Genomic DNA, 23,169 nt, shown 5'->3' on the forward strand with positions numbered 1-23,169 from the left:
TCCCTGCCCACTGCAGCGGGGTTGGAACTGGATGGACTTTAAGGTCCCTCCCAACGCAATTCCATGGTTCTATGCTCTCAAAATAACCCAGCAAAGCTCAAAGTCTATCGATACAAAAACCCGAGAGCTGCCTATCACCCCGGCCTCCAGACTCTTTTTCAGCAGGAGACCTCAGCTCTGAACGCCCACATCGCCCTCCTGCTCCCTGCAGGACTCGCCCAGCCCTGGGCACCTCCTGCAGAGCCACTCCAGCTCTGCAAACGAGGAAACCCGTATTTCCAAACCCTCTTTTCCTGGCTTTTTAAGCCTAACCTACCCCACAGCCACCATGACCTCATTCAGCCCTCCACCACCACGGCTAAAGCGCGTTTTATCGCTCTCGGACCCGCATCCCTTTAATGCAGGCGAAAGGGGAGGGGGCGTAGAAAGAGGAGGAGGAGGAAACAAATCGTTTCCTGTTATTTTAATCCCTTCGACCGGATTTCAACAGCACCAGCCTTGGGGGGGGAGGCCTCGGCTGCAGCGCGGGGGGAGCGCGGTGCGTGGGGCCGGGAGAGAGAAAGGAGAGGGCGAAGGCTACACACCCAGCAGAAGGCCGTCCATGTCAAAGATCAGGTGGGTGACCGGCCGCAGCGCGGCCGAGCAGGAGGAGGAGGACATGGCGAGGACAGAGCAATGGGGCGCCCGCCCGGTAGCGGCGCAAGCGCGATCGGCGGCGGCTGAGCGGGAGCGGAGCGCCGCGGGCAGAGGGGGAGCGGCACCGCGGGGCGGGAGGGCCTCGGGGCCTTCTTCATTACCGTTTGGTTGGTTGTTTTTTTAACCTAGTCTGTTTCGTTCTTGTTTGTTTCTTTGTTTTTAACTTTGTTTCTTTCTTGTTTGTTTGTTTTTAACTTTGTTTCTTTCTTCTTTGTTTGTTTTTTTTAACGGAGTTTGTTTCTTATTTGTTTTTACGCAGTTTGTGTATTATTTCTTCTTTTCTAACACAGTTTGCTTATTGTTTCTTCATTTTTAGCGCAGTTTGTATACTGATTCTTCGTTTTTCACACGATGCATATGCTTCTTCTCCGTTTTCCCGCAGTCTGTATACTGCTTCTTCATTTTTCACGCAGTCCGTATCCTGATTCTTCGTTTTTCACGCAGTCCATATACCACTTTTTTACGCAGTCCATATCCTGTTTCGCTTTCACACAGTCCATACACTGCTTCTCCGTTTTTCACGCAGTCTATACTGTTACTACAGTTTTCATGTAGTCCATATACTGCTTCTCCGTTTTTCGCACAGTCTGTATACCGCTTCTCCGTTTTTCACACAGTCCGTGTACTGCTTCTCCGTTTTTCATGCAGTCCGTATACCGCTTCTCTATTTTTCATGCAGTCCGTATACTGTTTCTCCGTTTTGCACACAGTCTGTTTACTGTTTCTCCTTTTTTCATGAAGTTTAGTTCTTCTTTGTTCTCAATGCCATTTGTTTTCTTGTTTCTTTTTAACTGAAGTTTGGTTCTTTCTTTGTTTTTAACGAAGTCCATTTTCCTTTGTGGGGCCTCTTCTCACAGAGAGCTTTGCTTTTTACATCCCATGTGGTTATGGTAGAGACTTGGAAGCTGCTCATGTTTTGACATGTTGGACAGCTTTTCTTATTTATTGAATCATTAGGTTGCAAAAGACCTTTGAGATTATTGAGTCCAACCATACCTGTCCACTACTAAATCATATCCCTAAGCACTTCATCTACCCATCTTTTAAACACCCCTGGGGATAGTGACTTAATCACCTCCCTTGGCAGCTTCTGCCAGTGCCCAATAACTGTTTTGGTGAAGAAATTTTTCCTAATGTCCAGTCTGAACGTCCCTTGATGCAATACTTGTTTCCTCGCAAAACTTTCCTGTCCGTGTAGAGATTTACGAGGATAATATTGCCACTGGATCATTATTGGTGCAATAAACAGAAAAATGCAAATCTATATAATACTGTGAGAAAAGAGTAGAATGATGGGTGTAAACCCATCTTCTAAGGGTCTGCTGTGTGTAAGAATAGTAAATTGTGGGTTGTATTGAACTAAGAATAGTAAATTGTGGGATTTTTCTGTCAAAAGTTCCAATAAGTTCTGAAGTTCAAGAAACAGAACAGTATTCTTGAGACAGAGAAAAGTTTTGCAATGTGCAGGAGAACACTGTCAGATTTTGACTGTTCAGTTGTGAGTGAAGCAGGTAACTTTCCTCATCAGTCTTTCCTTTTCTGTTTTTTTCATGCAGGTGCCTCACCACTGGGCATCAAGATCATTGAAATACCAGTTGCAGAAGCAGACCCGAAAGTCACTCTGTCAAGCTCCCAAGGTGACATGCTGACTTCAAGATTTGTACTGCTTTGCAGTTCTGCATGAGGGCAGTGGTTAGTTGTGGCTTCACATAAGGGAAGTCACGTCTCTCTTGTTTGTAGGTAGGCCTCTCAGCAACACTTTTGTCTGACAGTGTCTTCATTTGAATTGGGAATACATAATTTTGGCAAGTTAGTTGTGGTTTTTAAAGCCCTAATTTTAAGTGCCATACAATCACATTTGAATTTTAATGTAGCCCCCTTACTCATCTTGCTTACCTCCAAAACCTACCCCTATATTCATGAGAAATATCGTAGACGCAAAGTCCTTATATCTCCTCCTGTCTTGGAAATAGGAACACAAAACATCCTTGGCCTTTACTTTTACCATTTTAATAATAAAACTTGACTTTCAAACAAAGTGTTTTGAGTTTTGAGTTAGTTTTCTGTTTCTGTTAAATTGTCTCCTATTGTAACTAGTATGTTTGATAATGCTGTTTAGGCCCTGTCTGTGTAGGCTAGAAAAAAAGACTGCACAGTGCCTGAAATGTCATAAGTGTTGTGTAGTCCTGACATGCATCTGTTAGGTCTTGTGTAGATTTAAAAAAAATGGGTCCTTGTGTTTTCAGATTATATTTTTCTTTGTAACCCTACAATGTAAGTGTTAAGAATCCCCACAGCTGTTTTCTTTCTTCAATAAACACTGTGCAACAAGTCAATGTTCCAATTTTGTGCCAAGCAGCAAATGCATTAGTTTCCATAGCAGCTCACTAAAATGGGAGCACAGCTAGAATCAATAGGAAGGTCAAATCCCAAATACAATATGTCTAAAAAAAAATGCTAATCTATTAAAGGGAATAAAAAATCATTATAGTAATTTCAATATGTAGTCTGCTATTCTTGGAAAGAACGTGTTTCTGCTATAAGAGTGTTTGCTGTTGCGGCAAAATATTGAAGAGGATAAGTAGTGAGGTTGTATGGTGCTTGTACCTGAAGAGATTCATCCACTTCCAAAATATCAAATATTCTAAAAAGTCCATCTTTAGTTGTATTTGCTGGTGTAATAACACCTGTACTTGTTAGCAAGAAAAAAACTATACCAGTTGGGTTTCTTGGTTCATTCTTCTAATTAAAGTGTAAGTATTTTGTTCACAACTGCACCTCCACCATCCTTCCTAGAAGGAGAGATATTTACTGTTTTTAGCATGTAAACTGCCAGTTCATCTCAGAAAACATAAGGCTTATGCAAAAACTTTTTGACTATTTAAAGTGGAGATAAATCCTAATGACAACCTTTATGAATAAAACCAAACTCTACAAAAATAAAGTGTAATACACAAGATGGATGTTTTTAGGTTTGTGGTCTGTGTAACGAATCTTATTGTATACATTTCAAGAAAGTTGGGTTACCTGACATGCTGATGACCTCAGTTTGCTTTGTTTTAATTTGGCTTATCAGCGATAATCAGTGTAATGTTAGCTTAGTTGATTCTTCAAGGTTACATTCAAACAAATTAAAAGTCTTCCTAATATAGACAAACTGTTCAGATTTTTTCACTGTAATGAAGTCTTCTTACTAACAGGATGAAATGAGATGAAAATTCAAGCAGGATATTTAGTTCATGCTGGACCATAGTTTTCTAGATACATAAGTAAGTGAAAATGCTGATCTAAGCTTTATCTGAGCTGTCTTAAGAATTTGTCATAAATATTTTTCTCAAATGTCCCAGTGGTAGTATTTGGTGTTTCTTTTTAAGAAGTGAAGAAAACGTTGATATTGAGAATTTTTGTTTGCTACTTGTTTGTATTATCTATTTTAAGGCAGTTTGAAGTGATGGGGACTTTAATAACTTTTGAGTTGCAGGCAACGTGCTGCAGTGGAAGTAGAGGAACCATGAAAACTGATAGTTAATTATATGCCTGTGAACCTGATGTCTACTTATTGAGAAGCGTGAACTTGGGTTACTGAGATGTAAACATCCAAGTAGACTTGAGTCCTGTGACATCTGGAGTGCAGAGCTGACTTCATGTAAATTTTTTAATGAATTATATTTGCTATCTGTCCACTTACCAAAGCAGATGAATAAATCTTTGCAGAGTTTTTAATGTTACGACTTTACATGGTACATATACATGCTGGATGTCTAGGTTTATGATCAACTAGGTAGCCCATCTTACCCCAAACAAGTTTATTTTTTCTGGCTTTGTAATAATATGTTACGATCACATTGTTTTTATTTTTGCATATGAGATAAGGCGAAAATACTCAAGTGCGTATCAATGGGGTTAAGTACGCAACATGATATTTTATGTACACAGACCTTTTTTTCACCTTTGTATGTTTGTTTGGGTTTTCTTTACCTTGAACCTGCAGTTTTCCATATTTCTGGAACTTACGTGACTGAGTTCATCTAGAGAGTAAAAGCCTCAGAACATTTTTTGGCGTTTTCTTAGGTAATACACTTGAGTCAGAAATTGCAATTTTCTATTTCACTACTTCATATTGTGCTAGAAACTTGGATTCATTTACATATTTTTATACCACTTGTAGGAGCATCTTGCACTGTGTTTCACACAGACATTACTGACTTTTTATTTTTCATGTTCTGCAGGCGCCTTGGCAAAGAGGATAAACAGATTATAATCCGTTTTAGTGTGAATATTAAAAAATACTCTAAAAACTTGAATAAATCCAGTAAATTAAAAGCTTTCACAATTATTTACATGAACAGCTGTTAAACCCACTATTATTAACAAATCAAGTGGAGTTAAACATAATTTAATTCAGATATCAGCTGAGATTCACAACAGTTGCTATAGTTGAGCTTATAAGCCCTTAAAAACTGAAACCCCTCCCAGTGCTGGATGTTGCCTAACAAAAGCTTTGCACCCTAAGAATATGAATTAAGTGAATTTTATTGTTTCAGCTCAAGGTTTTTATGGTTGCAAAAGGGGAAATGAGCATGTGTCTTAAGTCAATGGAGTAATACCTTACACCTGCTGGTCTTAGTCATGTTTTATTGATTACGTAAGTCAAATGGGAGTATATAATCTTTAATGAATTATATGGATCTTCTTACAGCCAAGCAAGCAGGGGGAGGAAAGCTATCCATTTTCTGTGTTTTGATATTTGCTACAAGTTACAAAAGAGTGAATTACAAAGGCAAGGAAGATGATGTGTTTTGCTTTAGGACTATAAAGTGAAGAAGATGTATGCCAGTCATTTATAATTAGATGAGACAGTTTAAAAAGTTTCTTAAGCAGCAACAAGGGGTGAAATTCTAGAAAAGCCAACCAAGTACACAAGAGGAAACAAGGGATATAAGATATTTTTAGATGTCAATTGCTGTATTTATTGATGAGATTCTATGAAAGAACAAAGTTTCTGGAGCTGGGAAACGGAAGCTTAATTCCATGCTTCAGGGCCTTTTTTTTTGTTCCCCTTAAAGTCCGTGAGAATAATATTTTTTCCCCTCTGTGGCTTGTGAATTAGCTTTTTGACATCATTTTTGGTCTTGTAGTGAAATATTGGCTGCACACAGGCAAAGTGTTCAGGTGATTAGCAGTGTCATTGTAATTTAAATCCTGAAGTGCTTAATCAGTGGTTTGTGGTTAGCTTTAAACTGTCAGAAAGATTAGAGGAGAAGGGAATGCATCCCCAGATGTCTGAAGTGTTGTATCTTATTTTACTTCTTCTGTGTGATAAGAGCTTCCTCTGTAGGATCATTTGCAACTTTTATTTATTTATCTAACTTTCCATTACTGCAGAAGCCTAAAATAAGCCTATTGCTTATGCCTTTGGTTTTCTTTCTTGCCTGCATGTGAATTTATGGCTTTATTTTTTCATTTTACTATAGTTTGGTTGCTACAGACTATATGAAACTATTTGTAGTGGCTTATGGCATACACATTCTGTCAACCTTCTTGAACAAGGTATCTATCATTTGGTTGCTGGCAATAAGGATGGAACTGAATGCAGTCACCCTTCCAGTGGTCCATATCAGTCTTGTATTTCTAAGCGCAACCTCTTCAAAGGCTGCAGTAATTGCATCTCCAGATGGAAAAGAGAGAGAAGGAATTGTGATTCTCTGCATCGCAAGGTCTCTGAGACACAGTAATGCTCCAGATTCAGATTTTCTATGCATGCTCACAACTTTGCATGCAACAAGCTGAAGAGTAGAATCTCCAGAGCTCAGGCATTCTTCCTACTTTGTGGGTGTGTGCCCCCGCAATGTTGTATCTACCCAGCAGAGTCTAGCAGAGATAAATGAGTTTGCTTACTGGTCAGCCTGGAATGTCTACATGATCAGGGTAAACATACTATTGGCTTAGGTAGTGCAGGAGGATTGTTGGAAGCCCACTATTGTGTGGTACTACAACATTTCGGGTTTTTGCAGTGATTCCAGCAGTCTTGAGTGTCTAGGTCTGTCTAGACGGAGAAGCCATAACACTGTGCTGGAGCGTATGACTTAGTAACTGATCAGGAAGCAGAAATGGTGGGAAGGGAGAGTAGAGAGGGCAGTGCCAAGCAGAGTGAGCCAGCTGCTTCTTGAGTCTGTATTACAGCCGAGCTATGTTCGATATTTAAGCTGTTCTTGACTAGTGGAGTTGGGAATTTTCCTTGGCTGCAGGAGTTCATGTATCTCCCAACCAAGTCATAATTCCCTTTTGGGAATTCCTCTATTCCCACCTGAAGGTACTGCCCTCTCTTCTTCCCTACGTGTGCAGACACACAAACACATGCTAGTAGTATACTCCAGAGCATGCTGTTGTGGATAGCCAATGTCAAATATGTTTTGTGAGCATGTAGGGCTTTGACTAGTTTTTGGTCAAGGAAATAGTCCGTTCATTAGATTGTCCACCTCGCTTAAGAAATGCATGTTTTTGCATGCCCTTAGGAGTTAGATTCAGTGTGTTGTAACAAAATGCATGAGACAATAAAGTAGCCTTATTTCATATTTTATACTTCAAAATAGAATTTTCTTAGCAGAAGATCAGTAACAGCTACTTGTTTTTGTAAAACTTGTGAAACAAGAAAGACCGCTTGTAAATATAGATACAGTTAGATATTAGGGATACCTAAAGGAAGCATTATAATTAAGCTTAAAATGTCTACCCAGGCATTATGCCCCAAATTTTCTAAAGCAGTGAATCTTTTGCTCTATTAGGATATACCATGGTTTGGTTTTGTTTTGTTTTGTTTCATTTAAAATTTAACTTAACAAATTTAATTCCTTTAACCTTTCCTCATAATTTATGATTTCCAAAGCTTGTAGCATTTTGATAGTTGTTCAGATTTCTATTTTTTCTGTATCTTAGCTTAGAGAAGTTCTCCACTCAGATAAATTTTGGTAGCTGTGGGTTTTATAAGGGACAAGTAGAAAGGCCATCTTCTGCTAGTAGACTTCTGTGTTAATCCCAGATACAGCATTCCTTTGAATTAACGTCAGAATTTAATTACCATTTTGCCATAGTTTTATTTTGTGCACAAATGAATGATTTGTAATTCTTACAAATATTTTTTACTGCTGCTGCTTATTCTGGTTGTTCTGCATTTTCTACCAAGCCAAAGCTGAAAGCTTTTGTTGCTGCTTGTCCAGTTTAAAATTTTCTTTGTGGATCATTTCTAGCTGTATGCTCGTGAATTAAGAATAGTCAGTATTATACTTCACTGAAAGAGATCAGTGGCAACATATCGAGCCCGTGAAGACTTTAATACCTCTTCGTACAGCTTGAAAGATTTTTGTACATTCTTAAGTATGAAAAATTATTATCTTGCAAGGCAGATGAGGATTATGTGATGAGGCAGCTGTCTGCAAGAAGCTGTGTTACAGCATAAGTAGTATCACTGTTTCAAAAATGTTGCATGTATCACTTAGGCCAGTGGCTGCTACAAGCAGTATAGAATTAGTATTAACTTAATGACTGTGTTTGACAACCTGGCTCCATCATCTGTTTTGTAATGACTTTTCTTTTTTAGGGCAAAAAAATTATGTTGTCATCTGCAAAAAATAATTTTCCAAAAGCTATTAAGAAAATTTTTAATACTAAGATGGCTGTGTATCCTAATTATGTAGGATGTGCCATCCAGAGCCTAGTCTTGTTTTGTTGTGGTCATGAAATGAGGTACTGTTAAGCTGTCCCCTTGAGTTGCAGAGCTGGGAGTAAATCCTATGTGCTTCCAGGAGCACAGAGCTTCACTCAGTAGGTGGCACTCTTGTCACTCAATCGCTAATAGTGTCTTCCAGGGTGGTGCCTGTATTAAAGCTTTTTGAAGTTGGTGGAAATCTAATAAACCCACGCTCACTTGCAATTTTTTAATATATTTGGATAGGTTGCTTCTTGAAGAACCAGGCAAAAGGTGGGGACCTGCATATTCATCTACTTTGTCTGACTTTATCACGTCCAGGAAATAAAATAAAATACATTATCAAGTAGATCCAATGAAATATATTTTTCCCTGTCTGTTCAAGGCCACTTTTCTTTAAAGATTCTGTTCTGTTTGTGACTTGCCATAGCTTAAACAAGTGTTATTTGATAGTCAGAAACTATGAGTATAGCAACTATAAAACCTGGATCTTTACTCTTACATGACCAGTCAGTTCTTTCAGCTAAACTCCAATATATAACTCTTAACTAATTAAGTACAATCACAAAAAAAAAAAAAAAAAAACCAAAATCATTAGACCATGTCACTGTTCCATGCATAAAAGTCACTGTGACTTCCTCAGAGCTGCACAAAGTCCTCTGCAATCCACAGATTTCAGGAGTTCATATAATTATTCTCTTACATTCTTCAGGATAACTCCATCGCTACAGAATTTTTAGAGTGAAACTAATCATTGAGGTTTTGGGACTGAGTGGAAAGCTGAATAAGGTTTAGACATTTCTTTTTAACTACAGATTTGTTGCAAAATAAGTAACCCTTAGCATCCATTAATCCAATTTGTCGGTACAAAGTCCCTAGAAAGAGCAGAGCTGTATCTTTTAGTTCTACATATGTGTGGCTTTCAAAAATATCTTCTGAAATTAGCTCAGTTCCTTGGGTTTTGCTATGATAGAAGAAGTAAAAAAAATATCTCTTGTTCTATTTTTAGCTCTCTTATTGGTATATTTCATTTGAATCTCTCTTAAATGCAAGTTTGTATTAGCAGATTTATGTGTAAGCATAAGCATTTAGGTGTGCACCAGCATACAGCCAGTCTAAGACAGCATTGTTCTTTATCATGTTTTGTTTTTAAGAAGAGGTATTACTGTACCTGGTAAATGAATAATTTATGGTGGGATTAAGTTTGATCCTAAGCTTTTAAAGCTTTCACAGAGATGTTTTGGTGAGCTGAGACAAAAGGTATGCTTCACTGCAGCTCTACCTTTCCACTAAATTCCAATAAATCTAGTCATACATCCCTTCTTCCCAAGTACTATTTAAAAAATAATTTCTTTTACCAATTTGATGAGTTGAACTTTTACACATACGAATGTTCATCTATAAATTAATAGACAGTCCCCCACCTGGTGAGCAGAAGACCAAAGTTTCTTAAAAAATAATGTTTATAACAAATTATGAAAGAAAAAATAAATTTAGACTCTGTTTATATCCGGGGGAAGGGAAACCCACAAAAAACACCTGTTGGTGAGAATAGACAATATAAGCTGTTAAACAGGATAGACCTGTTCCATATCGTTGGACTATACACTACTGGTTAACTAGTACCCTATTTACCATAGCTTAAATGCAGCCTCCCTGTTAGCATTTTGATTTTCAGTCCTACTTACTCTTCGAAGTCATTGAGTAACTGACACTTTAGCACCATTTAGTGATTTCTAATCAAACATAGGAAGAAACCCAAACAAAGAAAAACCCTCTGTTCAGTCTTTGTTCAGTGCTCAGATTGGGATCAGGGCGTGGGAGGATGTTTGTTTTTTCACTTATTATCTCATCGTAATTTTTTGCATACTGTTTTAGTTAGAATGAATAGCTTTTTTTATGCTGCATTTTGTTTTCCTGCATCAAATGCTTTGCATTGTCACACTAATTAGCACAGACAAGCATGCTTTTTATTCAGTCTGTTTGTACTTTGGCATGCATGTCTTTGTCTTATCACTACTTTCTTCTCATTTACAAGATCACAAGTTTTTAAATTAGTGTTTCTTAATATATGTTTGGTTTAATGAATTTTTTTCTAATAAATAGTTATTGTACAGCTGTGAAGAGTTGCAGTGTATGTAATAAGAAACTTGGTGAAGTACATTTTTGTCTCTTGCCAATGGATGTTGCATCTAATCTGTTCTGTCTTATACTGCTTCTATGTCTATATGAAGGAGTTGTTCTCAGTACTTTAAAAATATGATTTATTTTAAAATATCAAAGAGATTAAAAACTAGCTGGTTACTTTAGACAAGATTTTTTTTTAATTTTCTTTATTTTCATTTGTTAATGCTTTCAGTAACTTGAAGACAATAGGTGCAGAATTTTTCAAAGGTTTAAGGTGGAGCTATCATTTCCTATTTGTATTTTTGACAGAGAAAAGCTTGGTAATTTAAAATTGTTTCAAAGTTGTTACAGTACGATGTTGTTTTAAAGTAGTTGGAGGAAAAATGCAGAAGGAAGGCTCAAAACAAGCTGTACTGATTTCTTTAAACACAGTTTGAGCTTTGCATTTAGAAAGCTGTTCAGAAAGGTTGGTTCAGTTTTATTTCTCCCAGTCTTTGTTAGCTTCAGTGTTTTGCCTGGAAGAAAAGTAAAAATTTATATTTAGAATGTAAGGCTTAGATTCTGTTAAGTTTCATTAGCACTGATTGTCACACGTCTTTGGACATGAATCTTTCTCTTCCTGATTACGTTTCCTTGTGAAAAAATATATAAATTGGGGTGGAGTTAGGAGGATAAGATATAAACTAGCTGGCATTTTTCAAAGTTTAATGAATAATTTTTCATACTAGGGTCCTTGGACTTCCTGGGAACAGTAATTTTCTGGAAGCACATGTAGTTTCTAAGAGAATGCATAGTTAGCAAACCAAAGGATGGGCTACAGCGTAAAGTATTTATGTAGAGAGAATCTCTAAATAGTTCTATCTCCAGTGGAGAAGTTTGAAAAACACTGATCTGAAATTAACCTTTAAAAAGTGTTTTAGTGCAGTTTCTCAGAAGTTGCTATGTAGGTATTTTGCAGGAATGCTTACTATGTGTACCAAAGGCAGGCACACACGTGAGATTCTGACTCTGCTCTTGTTTTATAGAAATGTGGTGGAAAATCGCTAGCATTTAAAAGCCTAATATGAGATCTTCAGCAAGAAACTAAACCAAGTGTCTTGGTTAGGCATGTTTAAAACATGTTGAGATTGCTTCCTGCTAGTGAACTAGTGTCTTATCAAGCAATAGTGTCGGTGTTGTACAATAAGAATTGCCTTTTTCAGCTTTGCTCTTCTTTCTTCCTCTCCACCCTTCTGTTTCAGTTCACGTGACTGGACTTTGTACCCATTACCAGTAAGTGCACACTGAAACAGTTCCATGCTGCAAGGTAAAATGCGTTTCCTGCGCCAAATTCTGTCATTTATATGTAGTTTCATTGTAAACGCTGAGGTGGTGAATAATTGGAGTTCACATTCTTTCACAGCTCAAAGCAAATTCTTCGTGGCAGGAAATTAGCAATTATGAGAAGTAATAAATATGTAGTGTTGTCTTTTCCTCATTAACTTAATGAAATGTATTTTATGTAAGAAAAAAAGGATGCTAATACCGTCTAATCTTGTGTGTAAGACACTATCAACTATAGTGGGAAATTATTTTCTAAAAAAATGCACTTCATTATTAAATATTGCAATGGAGTAAAACATTCCCTGTCTACAATGGGTTAAAAAGAATATAACCTTTACTTGAATTGTGAAAGCATTTTGGACAAAAAAGAAGGCAGGGTGTTAGTGAACTAGAACATTGTCCAGCTTTGCAACAGTGTTTTTTCTCTTACCACTTAAGCTCCGGTTGTTTAAAAAGTAGTGTTAAAAGCGTATCTAATTTTTGCTATGAACTCTGTTTCAGGAATCAAATGGAAATGAATTGTTAGTTTTGGAGAGGGCTAGGTTCTGAAATAAGCTTGTGATTTTGAAGTGACTCTGGTTTGTGTGCAGTGTATGTCATCTGGCAAAATCCACTTTATTCAAAGGTGGAAGCGTGTAAGACTCAACTGTAACTTTTTAAGTGATATTAAATAAATCTAATCTCTTCCTTTGTAATCTCATACACATCCAGTCTGCTAAGTGGGGATAAACACAGCTACAGAGACGAGTATCTATAAGAGGAATTGCTGAGGTAGAGAAAATGACAAGGAATAATGCAGAAAAAGTAAGAAAACGTCATCACTTCTGGATAGGTTGTTTCTGCCAGACTTAGACAGAAAGACTTAGACTACATTTGGGCTTCCACATTGAGAAAAGAAGGTGGAAGATGAAAGAGGAGAAGCCTGTTTAACCAAAACAAATGTTGAACTGAATCTGGCCATGCATATTGCTTGCTATGTGGTTTAGCGATGATGCATTAATAGATGGATTCCATACAACCTGTTTTCACGCAAACTTATATTTTGCTTCTGCCTTTAGGTTCTCTGTAGGTGGACTTAAGTAAGTGCATACCTATATGTAGGTGTTAAGTCCCTGTCAGACCAGCAACTGATGCTGCTTTAATACCAGGAGAGCCGCAGTCACCACAAGGAGCACTGTACAAGTATAGTAGTGGCTGGTGGAAGAGCCTGTGTTGTGAGGAGGGGAGTGATGGAGAAGGCAAGCAGAGACATGCAGCAGCAGCAAGAGTAGTAGTAATGGTAGAGTGGTAGTGATAATAGCAATACCTGGGCAAGCAGAACAGGAGGAGTCAAGGAGCTGCATGCAAGAGGTATTCAGTCTGAATTCAGATCGTTGGCATATTTAATATGGGATCTTTGAGTAGGAAGGGGTTTGGAATGCAGTAGGGCATGGTTTAAAAAGATTATAATTGCAGACGATTTTGTGGGGTGTCTTCTTGGTTGTATGAGAGGAAGTTTGGTGATGAGGAGGAATGAAATAAAATTAGAGTGAGAAGAGGGATAGGAGGAAGATGACATTCAAGATGGATTGTTGAATGCTTAACAAGAGTTGTGATTATGCACTCTGGGCTGTGAACATGAAAAATTGAACTGTTAGAAGTTCACAGTGATAATGATACTGTGTCTTTCTTTGCATCCTGGACAAAATTTTAAATTAAAAGGTAATGGTGTAGAGATGTCTTTGTAAGGAAATCTTAGGCCATAGAGCTCAGACAGATCTGTTTTACTCTGACGTTGTATTAGACCAGCCAGATTGGTGTCTGTGTGGTATTGTATGCAAACAGGCTTTCTGCAGGAATTCCTAGTGTTACAAAATTTATTAGGGGTCAAAGTCAGTAAACCAGAAGGCTACTTTACCATATGTTCTTTTTCTTTCTTTATTTTTTTTCCTCTTATTTTCTTTTTTGGTAATGTTTATATTCTGCACTGCTGACCTGCTGACAGCATTGGCAGCTATGATGAGAAAAATTAGAAGCTGTTGACATGGATTTGTCATCTACAGAAGTTGCTTTGAGCTACATAAGAAGTGTCCTGTCTCCAGTCCATATAAGTTATTTTAAGAGAGAACTGGATATGTTGTCTATTATAGCAGTTGTCTAATAACAGCAATGAAGTATTAGTCCTGAAAAATGCAGGTTGGACAGAGGGAGTAATATGTTCTTTTTTACTGACGAATAGAATCCATCCTTTAAAAACATCAGCTAGTGTCATACCTAAAAGCACAGAGCAAAGGAAAATGTCCTTTCTTGATAACTTATTTGAAGACATTCTGAAATGATTGAAAAAAACATGTTATTCTCTTCAAACATACTTGCAGCACACTCTGGTCCAGGCCAAAAGATAATGAGACCCCTGGAGCTATTATTGAGAAATTGTTCAAATGCTGAAAGGAAGTTAATACTGGTGTACCTCAAGAAAATGTGTGCTGCAAGAAAATGGGAAAAAAAGCTTTTTTGGAATACTTTTTATATTTACTTATATTTTTGAAATGTCATAAAAATAAGGTGAAAAGGAAGTCAATTACTATAGTCTTGAGCTAATGATAATTTTCATTCATTTTCTTGTGTTAGGATTTTGCCTTTTAGCTCCTATGTACAAGGAGTTGGTGTTCTAATTTAACAGCAAGAATTTACACAATTCCTAGAGTCCCTACAAAAGAGAGAAAGAAAGAACTAGAGGGAAGAAAGGGGTTGGGAGGGAAAGAGGGAGAGTTTTCTGCTCACAAAAGGCGTAAGGAACCTGGGTACGTTGTGGCTTAAATTGTTGTTTTTCTTGTCTTGCCATAATACAATATATGCATTTCTACACTATTTATTCAAGGTACTTTTTTACCCATTAGACTCTAAGGGCTTGCTTAGACTCTTTTTGTATTGTTTGAGATATTTTTAGTTTACAGAATAATTTGCTGTTTCAGCTATCCTGCATTTTAAGACTATCTTTCTAATTGTCTAATCCTAAAATGTTTAAATTTTGTCCGTTAAATAATTCACAAACTTGCGTGTATCTGCAATTGTTGGGTTTGGTTTTGTTTTTTTTCTTTGGTGGAGGGTTAAGTCCGCAATTGTATTGTATACCTGCTGAAATCAGTAATTTATTAAATCTTTGGAATTGGGATGAAAAGTTGGCCAAAGTTGACTTATTTTGTAAGCATCTTTACCCTTTGGCTTGCACATTTTTTCAAAGATTCTGATCTATATGGTTTGCAATCAGGCAGCTATATAACCGCTATGCAGCTCATAATCCTGCTTTCAGTAGTTGTACAAATATTCTTTGCAAGGTAAATACTTTCCTGGTTTGTGAGACCTCCTAATTTCATAATCCATATCTTTTGTAGCCAAATCTGTTTTCCAATAATTGTATTTGATTTTAAAACTATTTTATACTTTTTCGTGTTTACACTGACTAATGCTAGTGCAGTATCTTTGCATTAAAGCTGTTTAGAAAATGGTTTACAATCTTACTGTTTTATAAGTATCCATATTTCTGAAGCTTTTTGACCATGTTAATCGGGGCAAAATAAAAATTATGAATGGATAATTCTATTCTCTTTGTTCTAATTTTGCATTACGTCTTAAGAAAATGAGGAGTTTGAGGGTGATCTTGTTCAAAATAACACAGTAAAAATATCTCCTACCCCACAGAATAACAAAGTGGTTTGTTTTCACGTTGTAAACACTAAACAGACTGTTTTACTAGGTGTAAAAGTAAAGAACAATTTCATTTTTGAATTGTAACTTAAAATCTTTTTGCTTAAAATTAACCTTTTTTTTTCCACTAGAAATAATTGACAGGTTGAACAGCTTGTGAATAAACGAGATGGCTGCTTGCATTCTCCATCAAAAGATCTGAGTATATCTAAGTCATATATCATTCCTCTCTCTTCTCCTACCCCTTATATAACAGGACAAACATGTACATCACTGTCCCATGATGAGAATGAGCGTGTCCCCTTTGGTCAGGGGAACACGTGTGACACTTGAGCACGTGAGTAGGTGCATTCCAGTGACATGACCAAAATGTACGCTGTACTTCTGAATCGCTTGAGAGTGCTAATGCAAATTAACAGACCTTTTTTTCATATGTCAGGAGCTAAAGTGTTTTTTCTTCTGTGACAAGGACCTCATAAAAGAAGGTTATAGGATCTATTAATGACCAGCCAGCCACAAACTATGTTGCTTGTCTTGTGTGAGTAGACCTTAGGCAAGAGGACAGCAGGGAGCAGGCTGTGAGCCACAGTCAAGCTGAGCTCATAGTCTGTTGGTTGGTCAACTCTGACAACACCTTCCTTGAAATATAATCTGGCTTGCGGAGCAGTGGGGAATGTGATCTCTATTCCATAGAACTCGATCAGAGATAAAGTTTGTCTGATCAGACTTGTGATTGTAACCTAAATACAGGGTTGACTATAGCTGACTTCAATCAGAGAATTGCCAGTCTTCCTGTGAAATAATACTTGCTGTTGGATGTAGTCACTTCTATCTTTTGTTTGAAAGTAATGACAATAAATTATTGAAGATGGAATATTCATCAGATGCCTATAAAATCTGGAAAGGAAAAATACTTACATGCTCCCCTTGGAGCCAAGTTTTGCAACTAAAACTCGAAGAGTTGTCCCAGGTTCTCAGATTTCAGTGGAATATGAAGCTGTTGAACTAGTAGAACATGTTATATTAATTGAATATTCCACAAAGTTGTTTTTTTCATTTTTTATGCTGAATGCACACAGGTAACCTACTATCAACATGGGATTTATTTCATATAACTTTATTCATTTCATTTATGTAGTCCAAATATGGTCTAGTTTAGACTGTACATATGAAATGAATCAAGTTATTTGTCATATATATAGTCTAAACTAGATGTTTAGGCGCTTCTACTAGTCTGTGGAAGAACACCATGAGCAGCACTTCCAACATTTTATTATACCAGTCTTAAGAAGAGATGAATCAGCTTCTTAAGGTGCCTATCTCTTCCTATTAATTAGAGAGGAAGCCTAGGAAATAAGCTTAGATTAAATACATACATTTAAGGTTAACAAGTTGAGATGAATTGGTTTGCAGCATCAGTGCCTCGTTCATATGGGCCATTTAGGCATTTAACTTCTGCATGGGTAAAATATTAGCTGAATTCAGCCTTTTCTCAGTTTTTGTACCTGGTACATTCAACTATATTGAAAGCACTGGAATGTTATCATAATGCAAGTATAAATAACAATACTGTTTTAAATACACTAATCTCACAGTAACACAGTAATCTCACAGTAACAAATACTGCTTTAAATACAGTAAACTCACACTTTTAGAATGAATTAATAATGCAAATGAACTTTTTTTTTTCTTTAAATGAAACATCCTCCTGGAAATTATATAACATACTGCATCATTTTATTGATGTGCTACTTTCTAGCTTTTTGTAGGAAAAAAAAAGTACTTAACTGACCATTGCACTGCAATTTCTCTGGTACACTACTTTGACTAGAAAACTGTTTTTTTCATAGAGAAATATTATCTTATAAAAGCCAAAGCTTTTATCTTGAGAGACTTCCAAAAGACATCAGTGGGTAACTCAGGGGAAAAAGATGGGATTTTCTATATTTTGAGGTTTTTTTTTGTTTTTCTTTAGGTTTCACATTTTCCTTTGATAGTCTCAGTTCAATACTACATGTAATTAGATACCTAAATTGAAGTTATATCTGATGGAGGCTGTGTGACTTCATCTCTATTTGATTCAGACCCAATAATTAATCATGCATGAACAAGAAACATATTTATCTGTTCTAGTGTTTTTCCCAGCTCATGTTAAGTGAAATTTCTGTTTTAACAATGAGACAACACTTAATCAATTAAATAAAAATTTTCATTTTTGTACATAGTTAACCTGAAGTTGCATAGTAAAATCTAATGGCACTTTTCAGAAAAGCATTCCTTCTTTTTCACAGTTGCAGGTATCAGTTTACAGATGCAGACAGACCAGCCCTCTTCGACCACATAGTGGGAGGGCTGCATGCAAATCAGTTCCAGTCTGGGAAACAAATAGTCATCCTAATCTGGCACTAAATCTGGAGTGCATAACTGATAGGTAGGATGGAAGATTCCTTTGGCACTTAGGCTTTTCTGGGAAAAAAAGCCCACCAACAAATAAGTACATCAAGCACAGAGTCATAGAATCACTAGGTTGGAAATGACCTTTGAGGCCATCAACTCCAACTGTACCTGTCCTCTACTAAATCATATCCCCAAGCACCTCATCTACCCGCCCTTTAAACACATCCAGGGATGGTGACTCAACCACCTCCTGGGCAGTCTCTGCCAGTGCTTAATAACACTTTCGGTGAAGAAATTTTTCCTAATGTCCAATCTAAGCTTCCCTTGGCACAGCTTAAGGCCATTCTCTCACGTCCTATCACCTATCACTTGGAAAAAAAAACCAACACCCACCTTGCTACAACGTCCTTTCAGGTAGTTGTAGGCAGTGATAAGGTCTCTACTCAGCCTCCTCTTCTCCAGGCTAAACAACCCCATTTCCCTCAGCTGTTTCTCGTAAGATTTTTCTCCAACCCCTTCACCAGCTTCGTCGGTCCCCTCTGGACACGCTCCAGGACCTCAATGTCTTTCTTGTATTGAGAAGCCCAAAACTGAACACAAGGTTCGAGGTGTAACCTCACCAGTGCCGAGTACAGAGGGAGAATAACCTCCCTGCATCTGCTGGTCCACACTGTTTCTGAAACAAGCCAAGACGCCATTGGCCTTCTTGGCCACCTGGGCACACTGCTGGCTCATGTTCAATTGGCTGTCGACCAACACTCCCAGGTCTTTCTCTTCCAGGCAGCTTTACAACCACTTTTCCCCAGGCCTGTAGTGCTGATTGGGGTTTTTGTGTCTGCAGGACTTGGCACTTGGCCTTGTTAAACCTCATCCCATTGGCCTCAGCCCATCGATCCAGCCTGTTCAGATCCCTATGTAGAGCTGCCCTACCCTCGAGCATATTGACACTTCGTCACAGTTTAGTGTTGTCTGCAAACTTGCTAAGGGTGCACTCGATTCCCTCATCCTGGTTGTTGATAAGGATATTGAACAGGACTGGACCCAGCAGCAAGCCCTGGGGAACACCACTTGTGGCCTGGACCTGAAGAAAAAGGAGAAGTACTTCTTACTCTGAGGGCTAGAGAGGATTCTGAGAAGGTATGTTGTCAGGGAGGGGGAGAAAAAACAAAATATTGAAAAGAAAAAACATCATTAAGAAGTAATGAGTTTACACTGAAAAAACCCAAATATTAGAAGCAATCATATTACTGAAATGGAATTACCAGTAATCAATCAATTAGGATATTTTAACTGACTTTTTGCATAGTCTTAGCTAGATGCAAATGCAAAGTGTTGTTCATTTGTCTAAATGAATTAGCATTAGGAGCTGTCCTAAATCTTATGATTTTATTTCTCTTTTCACAGTCATGTGACATAAAAGATGCAGTAGACATGACTGACTTTGTAAGACAGGAATTGATTGAGAGACTTGAACAGATCTTGAGGTGATGCCCAAAAATTATTAATAGTATATAACAACACCATTTGTTACAATTTAAAAACTCATTTCTTTGTTTCTCATGAAGCTGATGAATTTTCTGTCTGCTGAATCTTATGGAGGCCAGGGTTGTCTTCTACTTTGTTTACAGTGTGATTTTTATAATTCTTAGGGAATTTTTTTTGATTTCTGGCAGTTAAGCAAGGTAAATTCTTTTTTCTTCTGCATACTGCTTAAAGTTAGCACAGCATTTTTTAATGAGGTGAATAACTTTATATTTGCTTATTTAATCAGAAAATACTATATCTTCAAGGATAACATATCCTAAGTGCTTTCTCAAAGGTTTCTTTTACATTAAAAGAGTAGTTCACAGATAAATCGCTTAATCGAACTGAATAAACATGCTGGGATGATTCAGTTGGGAGGAGAGATAAAGAGTTTGATGTCATTGTTTTTGTAAGAGATGCACGTGTCTGTCGTAGTCAGGGTAAGGATGAAACAACTAGCTATATCTTGTGCCAACTGTCCTGAGGGTAGGGAATGGATAAAGGACAACTTCTTGGCATCTGTGTGATCTGCCAACATTTTTTAATGAGGACAACTAAAACTGCAAAGAATTTTTTTATAAATCCATATGAAATATCAAGTAGTGGGTTATATCTATTATTTATTTCCATCCATAGGATGTGTGTGTATATGCACCCACATACATGTGCAGGTGCATGTATGTAATATACAATGATTAAAGTATTGTAGTTTGAAATATCATGTATGAAATTCAAATGCTTATGTATCTCCTATTGTAGGAAATTAAGCACCTTTTAAATCTGTTCAATGTAGCAGCCACCTTGGGAAGAAAGAAGGTACTATTAGTCCTATTACATCACAGGGGAAGTTAATCAGAGGTTAAAAATTGCACTTATGTCCTGCATGCAATTAAGGAAAATTGTTGCCACTTGAATCTAAAATATAAACCTGTACTACAAATATGTAGTACTGTGAAACAAAATTGAATTTGTTCAAAATAGACTAAAGCGAATTCATGAAGGTAAAAAGATCCAGAAGGAGCTGTTCAGTACAGAGCTTTGCTGTCCAAAATACTGACTGCCAAAAGCTAGAAGGATGAACTAGTGAGAAAGAATATAGTTGACAAGTTTCTTGCATTCTTTCCTCAAGCATTTTGATTGGCTGCTGTTGGAGACCAAATACTAGGTGAAGTTGAAGCTTCATCTGATTTCATATAATCATTTTCATGTTAGGTCTGCACATGCCTGTCTTTTTACCATTAAAAAAAATCTGATGCGATACAGATTAGCCTCAATATCTTCAGAGCTTCGTTCTTATCATGTCCTACCCTTTTTACTCCTCTGAATTTCTTTGCTGTTATCCATTCCACTCAATTTCATCCATCCAATTTTTCTTGCTTTCCAAGCACATCCCTTTAAGATGCATGAAGGTCTATTGCAGAGAGAGTACACAGAGAAATCAGACTTGTTTGGATTATTTCTATTTTCCTGTTTCTTTGTTGATTTCACTTCAGGGAGATGATATCAGGTGGAGTTGATATTGTGTGCAGATACGGTTAACATTGCTGTGTAAGTTTATTTCAAATATTACATGAAGGGGCTGTATAATATGTACATTTAAAGTTTGATGAAGGTGGTTAATTTTCTTAAGTATTTTGATAAATAGGTTATGTTTTTCTGCTGATGTCTCTACACAGATTTGAAATTGCTTTAAAATTCGAATACATTGTAGCCACTTAATTTCTCAGATATTTCACTCATTTTTTAGATTTATTTCATTCTGGAAAATAAAATGCTGCTATTACTCTGGTATCCAGCAGTTACATTGCTCAGTAACAGGAAAATTAATTTGTTCTGTTCGTTAGTGGATAAAGACCCCCTATGCATTCAAAAAGGCTACTCTCTGTAGATCCATACTTTCTAATTAAAACATAGGATGTTTTGTTTGTACCAGTTGAATTAAACCTTGTAATTGCTGTTTGTAAAGCTTGCAAAACCAGCTAGTTTTGTGCTTTTAAAATGATGATGTTTTGGTTTTGGTTTTTGTTTTATTAATGGCAGTACTACATATTTGTAGGTTTTATTCAGACAACGTGAAGCCTGCAGCAAAACTGGGGGCTCTTGGTAGTTCTATGAAATAAACGTGCAGGTCCTACAAGCATGCATGTCATGCTTTTCAACATTCCTCTTACCAGGAGCCTTAAGACCCTCACAGTCTGAACAGCAGAGCAGAATCATAAGATGTGTCAGCAGGTTGTTCCTATCCTGTGGAATGGGCCTGATTTTTCTTCTCTTGCAACATGTGGAAAGCAATCATGTTTATTAATCCTTTCAGGGAAGAAAGGTAAATCTACTGTGCAGATTAGAAGTCTGCACTGTGACAGGTGTTGTACTGCTTCTTTAGTATGGTTATTTGATGAAGGGTTGGTTAGATGCATTCTGCCGAACAGAGTTTATATTTTCATCTTAAAGTTGGTGTATGTATTTTCTGTGTGAAACGAAGTAGATCGCTTCCCGTGGAGTAAACGAGGTAATATCTGTTGTCGCAGTGATACGACTGGGATCTTTAGGCATTGCTGGTTAATCAAAATGAGGTCAATGGGTTATAAAGTGTACATTAAGCAGTAAAAATAAGTTAATTTACTTATTAGTGTTTTATCTGTATGTGAACGAAAACTGAGAGTTAATATCCACTTTGCACCTATACTTTCTGACAGAATCACAATAATAAAGTTTGGGATCCAGAAGTCCCGACCTGTGTTGGTTGACCCCCACTATTCTGATCTATTCTCATTTGTGTCTGTTGGAAGTCTTGTCTGCAGAGGCTCTTTCCAATCAGTTCTCTTAATCTGCCTTAATTATAACTTCTCAGCTTTTTCATCACAGATACTCCCATTTCTCCTCTTTTCCTCAGATTGTTTTCCTACCTACTGTCATACTATCCCTTCCAGTTTCTTCAATCCTCTAACATTTCTCAATTCAACTTGCATTTCTCATTCTAGATGGGTCTCAAACTTCCCTTCTTGTTCTTTATTCAAGTCAGTGCAAGTTCTTTTAGTGCTGACTACTTCATCTTCCCTACAGATACTTTCACCTACCACACCTCACTGATTTATGAAGCTTTTATCTACCGCAACTCACTGCTTTACAAGTTTTTCCTTTCTTGACCTGCTGTCCCAATTCTCTCTTGAAATTCTTGTTTCTAGTTCCTTTTCCTACTCTTTCACTTTCAAATTTCGATCAGATCTTCTGTTTCCTCTACTTTCCTACTTTTCCCAGCATAATCCAGTGCAGGTGTGACTCATGCTTCATCTGCATTTGAAAAAGGCTGCCTGTATCCAGAAAAGATGACAGTATTACTAGAGGTAAAAGACAGAGAGTTTCTATTTTTTTTTAATGTGTATATCTGGTACAGACCAGTCCATCACAGGCTGGAGGCACTCAGTTTCAGCCAGAGCATAGTCAATGCAGTTTAAAAAAGAGATATGACAAGTCCCTTTTTAGGTATAATAGCATTCATAGCATGCACATCTGCAAATAGATCACGCTTTTATTATAAAAGCATGTATGTAGTATTGTGTGCAATACATTCTTCTTGTTTTAAGTTGGATATAGTGTGAGCATTGTTTATTGAAAATTGCAATATGATATCAAATATTTTTACATAATTTTGCTATAGGCTCTGGTATTGAAAATGTTTGTGAAGAGCTTTTTCTTAAACATTCCTTTCA

The 23,169-nt window shown here is 37.1% G+C and overlaps 2 protein-coding genes across 14 annotated transcripts in view; one reads left to right on the top strand and one right to left on the bottom strand.

Moving 5' to 3' along the window:
• The window catches only part of PUDP (pseudouridine 5'-phosphatase), a 73,403-nt gene extending 72,604 nt beyond the window's left edge, over window positions 1-799 (bottom strand). The window contains exon 1 of one of the 2 annotated variants that reach the window (XM_054061632.1): window positions 317-353. In XM_054061632.1, coding sequence (XP_053917607.1) covers window positions 317-338 — 22 coding nt within the window. In that variant the 5' untranslated portion in view covers window positions 339-353. Of the gene's footprint in view, window positions 1-316; window positions 354-584 lie in introns of those variants that run through there. The other variant, XM_009565989.2, reaches the window with a different exon arrangement.
• STS (steroid sulfatase) overlaps window positions 494-23,169 on the top strand; it is a 105,092-nt gene continuing 82,416 nt past the window's right edge. The window contains exons 1-4 of one of the 12 annotated variants that reach the window (XM_054061571.1): window positions 494-615; window positions 2,253-2,436; window positions 4,172-4,342; window positions 11,770-11,834. Coding sequence is in view for 4 of the 12 variants with exons in the window: in XM_054061621.1 (XP_053917596.1) it covers window positions 21,739-21,782 (44 nt within the window). In the remaining 8 variants the exon portion in view is untranslated. Of the gene's footprint in view, window positions 616-666; window positions 804-2,252; window positions 2,437-4,171; window positions 4,343-11,769; window positions 11,835-18,776; window positions 19,073-21,227; window positions 21,783-23,169 lie in introns of those variants that run through there. The other 11 variants (XM_054061545.1, XM_054061581.1, XM_054061615.1 and 8 more) reach the window with 11 other exon arrangements.

This window comes from Cuculus canorus, chromosome 1 (assembly GCF_017976375.1).
Source record: "Cuculus canorus isolate bCucCan1 chromosome 1, bCucCan1.pri, whole genome shotgun sequence".
Taxonomy (NCBI): domain Eukaryota; kingdom Metazoa; phylum Chordata; class Aves; order Cuculiformes; family Cuculidae; genus Cuculus; species Cuculus canorus.